This window comes from Diabrotica undecimpunctata, chromosome 9 (assembly GCF_040954645.1).
Source record: "Diabrotica undecimpunctata isolate CICGRU chromosome 9, icDiaUnde3, whole genome shotgun sequence".
NCBI classification, from domain to species: domain Eukaryota; kingdom Metazoa; phylum Arthropoda; class Insecta; order Coleoptera; family Chrysomelidae; genus Diabrotica; species Diabrotica undecimpunctata.
Window position 1 is genome coordinate 100,110,170 of NC_092811.1, and position 7,614 is coordinate 100,117,783.

At 36.2% G+C, this 7,614-nt stretch overlaps 1 protein-coding gene across 1 annotated transcript; it reads left to right on the forward strand.

The window, feature by feature from the left end:
* The first annotated feature begins 1,420 nt into the window (after positions 1-1,420).
* LOC140451264 (uncharacterized) lies at positions 1,421-3,481 on the forward strand. The gene is made up of 4 exons (XM_072545005.1): positions 1,421-1,482; positions 2,197-2,409; positions 2,500-2,507; positions 2,952-3,481. Exons 1-4 carry the CDS (start codon positions 1,421-1,423, stop codon positions 3,479-3,481), a joined length of 813 nt encoding a protein of 270 aa, XP_072401106.1.
* Positions 3,482-7,614: the final 4,133 nt, after the last annotated feature.

A 7,614-nucleotide genomic window follows, 5' to 3' on the forward strand; every position in this document is an offset into this window, starting at 1 on the left:
ATACTGAAAAAAAAAATTTTAGAGTCATATGAAATAGAACAAGTTATTGATGAAGTAAGACCTTTAATTATTCGTAATGATGAAGATTCAGATGAATCGGATAGCGAGTCAGATAGTGATGATACCTGTCCATAGATTAAGACGTAGATATAAAAATTAACACAAAAAGGTACCAACCACCAAAAATAAAACAAAAACCGCATGCAAGAGAGAGCCGGAGGCACGCCTCACGACGCTCTTGAATGCAAGCACAAAAACAATTAGATTAGCCAGTAAGGTAGATTAAGAACATGACTGGACGAATGACTGGGTATTAGACGACGGATGAAAGGATTCGATGCTTGCTCGCTCTCGACTGCACTTGGTGCAGAAAAGGGAAAGCAAGTATCGGCACACACAACCATCATTAGATCGCCGAACAATTGCTTTGACCGGTAGTGATAAAGCCAAATGGGCTAACCTACCACTTAAATGTAAATACACGGAAATCTTCTATTGCCTGACGGGGGATACCGCGAAATAGTCGAGACCTGGCTTCAAAGACCAGGGAGCGGAGGAAAGCCGGGGCTGGTTGTACCGCAGGAGGACAACCTACCTCGGTGGGTTTGGGAAGGTGTGTGTGGGAAGTAGGAATAAGTCTTTGTTTTATATAGATATATATTTTTATAGATATATTTATAAAATATATAAAAATAAAAATATAATACAAAATTTTGAACACCTATTATTAACATTGACAAATTTTTTTATGCTTAAATAAAAATAGAGTTTAGTACACGCTGAAAAAGAAACAAAAAAAAAGTACAACCGGAAGTGCTAGAAGCATGCAAATATTTAAAAAATGAAGAATGCTTTGCATAACCCATTATTCCAAGTTTGCAGAAACCAGTGATGACCAGAACTTTGAAAACTTTTAACCAACATGTTGCGTGAATGACCCTGTATATTTCATACTCAATTTTTATCAATTTACATTATGATATTCAATTATTATAAAACATAATGCAAAGTTATTTTATTAAAAAAATCCCTAATGTATTATCAAATTAAGAAAACCGTACATTTTTAATTTGAGAACCGCTGACTACCTGAGGCAAATCTGAACAGACACTTTTATTACTTATACGACAGGCTAAAACGATCCTACTTCACCTTGTATATTCTGCGATGTATAATTTTAAGAAAACGTTTTAGTGTATGGCTCATTAGACTTATTAGCCTATATTCTCCGCACTTTTTTGCTCCCTGTTTCTTTGGTAACGTAATAAATTCTGAAACTAGCCAATCTTTTGAAATATTGCCTATGTCATACATATTGAAGATTTTACATAGTATTCTTAAAGATTCATCATCAAGAAATTTAAGAAATTCAGACTGTACTCCTTCTGGTTTTGGAGTTCTCCCTTCTCTTAGTAATATTATGGCTGCTCTTATTTCTGCTACTACTATAGGTGATCCTGTTTCCGTAGGTAGTGTATTTCCGTAGGTATAGTATCGATGATAGAGTCACATTTCGAAAGCCTCCGTTTTTTTACAGGTCATGTCTATGAGAGTCTACGACTAAACTCCATACAACAGTATAGGAAAGATATAACATCGTAGTAACCTAATTTTTATGGATCTTTATAAATCATGACATTTAAATATCTTAGCCGTTTTTTGAAATGCAGATCTTGCTGTCTCTATCCTACATCTGATTTCTAGGGAATAGTCGGTATTTTCATTGACGTTTGTACCAAGGTATGTGTATGTTTTAACTCGTATTCGTTGACCGTTGACGCTGATTCGTCTAAATTGCTGTTATCTCTTAGAGATCATCACATATTTTGCATTTTTAATGTTTACTACAAAATTTATAAATTATAACTGTTATAGCGGTTTGCTATTGTACTATATTGATTACCTGGAATCTTGAAAAGTATTTTAGGATATAAATAATATTTTATTATTATTCAAATTAGATATTGTTCAAAACACATTCTTTAGATTATTTCTATAGAATAGTATATTGAGAATTTCAGAAATGTACATTTGTTTATAATTTAGGATTTTAGGATTATAATGGTCAGTTGGATAACGGTATTTTTTTATGTTATCATTATTCTTGAATAGTCGATAAGTATATGAGTAACCTTTTATTGTAATTACGTATCAGTGGAGAACTTAATCCCTAATAACCTTTCCTGTTATTTACAGTTTCATAATATCTGATACGGATTCTGCAAATGATCTTGCTATTCCTTTGAGTCCTTTCAGAAAAAGAACAAAGAATTATTTAAGTTTGGAAATTAAAGAAGTAATTTTAAATGTCTATAAGAACGAAGTAATAGAACATCCAACAACACCATTAAAAGATATAGAAAAAATAGTAGGAAATAAGGTTGGTGTGTGTGCTACCAGCGTATTAACGTAACGCTTAGGGAAAGGGGACACTAGTGTCCACTTTCCCCAAGCATTTATTTAAAACAGTTTAATCTAACTAATTTTTTTTCTTTGCAGTTACAATGGTTCGTTATTATGTCAAAAAGAAACCACCGCCAACATATTCTCAAGAAACCTTAAGAGAAGCTGTAAAATCTAAGCAAATGATACTCTACAGAGCATCAAAACATTTCTCCATTCCAAAAGCAACATTATTTAAAAGAGTCAAAGGATTAAGGGATAAAAAAAAGTGCCACTATGGGTAGGCCAACAGCTTTACCTTTAGATATTGAGAACAAAATTGCTGACCATATTAAACTATGGAAAATGGAGTTTTGGCCTCTCAAAAAAAATTTTGTTAGCTATTGGATAATATGTGTCAGAAAATAACATAAAAACTCCATTTAAAGATTCAATACGGGGGGATGATTATTTTTTAAGTTTCAATCGCTGATATGGACTTTCTCAAAAGAAGCCACAATTAGTTGAATTGGCTCGTAAAAAAAGTATAGATCCATTTGTAATTGCAGAGTACTTTGACTTAGTAAAAGAAATCATTTCGAATATACCACCTGAGAGGATTTATAATCTAGATGAAACCAGTTTCTGCCTAGATCCTAGTCGTGTAAAAGTAGTAGGTGAAAAAGAAAAAACTGCTCATAGATTTACAGTTGGCCCTAGCAAAGAAAACTTTTATGCCTTAATGGGTGGCAATGCTACAAGAGAAAAATTACTACCCCTTATTATTTTCAAAGGAAAAAATCTTTGGGATACATGGCTAGCAAAAGAAGATGACGAGTATTCAGGAGCATCAATAAACAGATGGATGGAAACGGAAACATTTTCTAATTATATTGAACATACGTTCCTTCCGAATATTCCTAAAGAGAGACCCGTTGTTCTGATCTATGATGGCCACTCTTCATACACATCAATTACCCTTATAGAAACTGCTTTAAGGGAAGACATAATTATTTTAAAACTACCGCCACATACTAGCCATCTCCTACAGCCAATGGATTTGGCTGTGTTCAATCCTTTAAAACAAAATGTACGATGAAGCTCTTATAAAGTGGCAAAGAAGAAATTACGGTAGCGTAATTTTCGGTAAGTTATCGAAATCCATATTTTCATCTATAATTTCACAAGTATGAAAGGAGCTGAGTTCAAACCATATTAGAAGTGATTTTAGTAAGGCCGGTATTTACCCATTCTGTAATACAGTGATTCCTGTTGAAAAATTAGAACCAGAGGCTTTCAAAAGATTTCAATATCATAACTCTAAGGGGGCATCATTAGTGAGAAATAGGAAAGACCCTGTTGATACCTCTCAACAAGGAGAAATGTCCGAAAATATCAGTGGCAGCCAAACAACACACTTGGTCAGAAGTACTGTGTTAGAAGATAAACAGTATCTTCAAAATGATAATCAGAATCATGCATTAAAAAGGCTTCCTGAAAGAAATTCCTTCGAGTCTATTTTACTCGAAGATGTCAAATAATCCCCATCAAACCAGCTAAAGCGTAAGAAAATCTGTTCTGGGGCTGAGATCTTAACACACACTGACTATTTAGCAAAAATGAAGATACAACAAGACACAAAGACCGTAAAATCTAATAAAACGGAAAGGAAAAGGATAAAGAAGAAGGAAACACAATCCGACAGCAGTAATGATGACCAAGCTTTCATTAAGATGAGATCAGATTCCAACGACGATATTGATATATTAAGGGTTCCAACCCCTCCCATCGGAGAAGAGGGACATCGTAAAACTATGCCCGATGATTGCGTATATTAATGAAATTTCCAGTTAAAGGATGCTCAAATTATATTTATTATGTCGCTAAAATTTTGCAGTGTTTTAATACTGAAGTTAAAGTTAGTTGCCTTCGAAAATGTATAAAAAATAACGAAAAATATTATTTTCCTAACGTACCAGACATATCAGTCGCATTTAAGTTCCAAATTGAATTTGTATTGCCAAAACCATCAAGTTTTTACCAACTTACAAAAAGGCAGCAAGCTTTAATTTCGTTTCCAATTTCTCTACTTGCCTCAGAACGATTTTCATTGAATTCAATATATAAATTCGGATAAGTTTTCACTTGCCCCTTGCCATGTAGAAAATGTGGGGCAAGTGGAAACCATGTCACATGATTGAAATTTTTTGTTAGAAGAAAGTTCTTTAAAGTTTTTTGTGTTTTAACACCGCATTCGTATTAGAAAATAGTGTAAGTCTTACCTGTCGGTAACCTAATGGAGTGGATATAAAACTAAATTTTTTAGAAGGTCTTAAACAGAAATTACTGATTTTCTAGGTTCCTCTTACCCCGGTGTACTGGCGTCGTTGGCGAGGGTGACTCATTCGTTATACATTCTGTTGCTCTGTTTTTGTTTGCTTTTGTTTTGATCCCCACACTTTTCTGTGGTGTTTATATTATATCTTCAGTATGTATTGTATCTTTGTTTTTATTTCGCTATGTAACACAAGAAACAAAACACATTATACGAAACAAAAAATTTAAACACTAGAGAGGGTAGCATACTGTTTATTAATACGATTACAATTGTTAATAATCTTTATTGTTACAATTATTTCAAATACTCAATACCTAAGGGGTATCTAGATACCACTACATGTTTACAATGTTTAAATAATTGATTGGTCAAACAAGTTAATGGGTCACATCATTTAAGATACGTACACCTGTGATAATTTACTTTGGAGTTGGGATGTAAGAGGGATGCTAAGGAGAAAAAAGGAGGAGATCTCAGTTTTACGTTTTTAAAAAGTCTCTTCAAGTACTGGAGTTCTTAATATTCTCCCGCTCTCTCCGGGGTTTTTTTTTGATTTTTCATCTTTTATTATTTTTTTAATTTCTGCTCTTGTGGGCTTTGGTATTTCTTCTACTATTCTTTGGGGTTTAGGAACATTATAATTTTCTTTAGTAATCACTCCGGTATTTAGCAGTTCTTCGAGATATTTCTAATCGTTTTTTAATTAGTATGGCGAGCACTTTGTATATTATCTCTAACAATGATATTCCTCTGTAAGTTTGTGCATACAGTTCTATCTCCCTTTTTATGTATAGGAATTATAATGAACTGGTTCCATTCTTGGGACATTTCTTTGGCATTCCACACTTTGTCGTACGGCCGTAGCGTCCTCCTGGTTTTCAGGGGTTTCTGGACGATCTACAACCTCCGCTCTCGAAGAGGATCTCAAGTTTCGAGAGTCCATCTTCGTATTTAAGGAGTTGATTGAGATACCGGCCGTTACGGGCAAGAAGTTCCGCCGAGCCTTTGTGGTAGGTGAGGGGACACTGGCAATCAGAATTCTCTAACAGTTCGAGCTTTCTTACAGACAAAATCTTCTTACACTGACTTTATATGTATTAGAATTCTGATGCGTGGTGTATATCTCAAGTTCCATAAAGATGTCGGCCTTCTCGCTTCGTGTAGCCCTCTCCTCGAGAGAGGTACAAGAATGCCGGCAATGTCGACTCTTCCTGCTGCCAGTCGCTTCGTATAGCTACCTTTTTGTTAACAGTAATTCTTATAGTTACTATTTACATAAGGTTTCGGAGACGAAGTGTTATTGCAGCTCAACCTGATCGGAAAAGCAATTACAAGTCCCCGTCGCGCGTCGGGGCTTTTATTTGCTCTTTACCGTGACAGGCCCAAATAACGCTGTGGTCAGTTCGACACGATTTGAAATAGTTCTAAGACCAATGTCTTTTCTATCTCAGAAAGTCGTGTTCTACTGTCAGGAAGCGGCGTTTTGTAGTCGACACGCCGGTTCTCGTACACTTGATGATTTAACTTCTAAATTGGATAACCATTATTAGGTATTATTCTTCAATTTTGGACGTCTTCGACGATAGCAGGATATTGGTTAATTAATAAAACTCAAAGGTAGCTTGGTAGCTCACCGAACCAACAAGGTCTTACGGGGCTAGTAGTGTATGACGACTGGATCCCGTTTGGACGATGTGCTGCTCTTTTATACACATCGTGTTTGAGAATTTTCAGCACACTTCCGCCGAGAGGCCAATGACAGCGCAGTTAATAACGAGCGCTGTGGTTGGCCGGCCAAAGTAACAATCTTTGTCGTGATTGGTTACCTTGGCGACAACTTGTACTATTAGCTCAGTAAGTTGGTATATTAAAGCTTCTCCTCTATATTTTAAGTTCTCTGCAGTAGTGCCGCTCTCCCCGGAGCTTTTTTGATTTTTCATCTTTTATTATTTCTTCAATTTCTGCTTTTTGGTATTTCTTCTACTACTCTTTGGGGTTCTAATAATAGGATAATTTATTGATTGAAGCTGTAATTAAATCTAATATACCCCTCTAATGAATTGTCTCCGCTCTGATAAATGCTGTCACCATTGTAGAAGACGTCTGTTCAATCTCCTTATCAATGCCTCTACAATTCTTAGGGGATACTTATCCCTGCGAGCGGGGCAAGGCTTACTGGCTCCACTAGTCTGAACTGACTGGTTTCGCCCTCGCGGATTTACAAGAGGGTAGAGAAATTTTTGGAAAGGAAGGAATTAAGGACTTCTTAGTCTCAGGTCCTGCAAAGAGTGAGAGGTTATGGGCTTACGTTAGAAGCCGGGACACTGCATAGCGAAATGTGTATCTCTTCTAGTCTCGACCTGTAACGGCTAGGAATAACAAAACAACTTTCGAATTTACAATGTATTAACTAGACTGTACATTACAAATATCAGTTATGACCAAAATGTTCGATCAGGCGCGAAGGGAGACGAGAAGAGACAAGCAAGGAATTAAAGGTCAGACAATTTTCGTGCTATTAGATATACGTGGGGTTAGTATATAGAGATCTTAGTTACCTCTACGTATCTAGGCTCTAGCTAGGGAATACGCCTCCAGTCTACCGGGATTTGAGATTTCGTACCTTCGAATCTCCAGTTGCCGACACTTTATACGTCACACTACCCCGTCGAGTTAAATAACGCGTCCACTGTCTGCGTACCTTCCGATCTCCACACTATGGCGTGGAGCTGCTGCGTGACCACTTCCCACTAACGCCGCTGGCGTCGGGCCACTCTCGGCGCCTCGCTCTTACTGACTGCTGACCAACTTCTGCTTGTTTTTTATGTATTGCCAACTACTACCTTAGATTCTTTATGTCACGTATTCCATGTGTTAAACTGGATCACGCTATG

Coding starts and splice junctions, on each gene's coding strand:
- LOC140451264 (XM_072545005.1), top strand. CDS start 1,421: ATGGCTGCTCTTATTTCTGCTACTACTATAGGTGATCCTGTTTCCGTA. Junction 1,483..2,196: donor TCCGTAGGTAGTGTATTTCC/GTAGGTATAGTA, acceptor TGTTATTTACAG/TTTCATAATATCTGATACGG.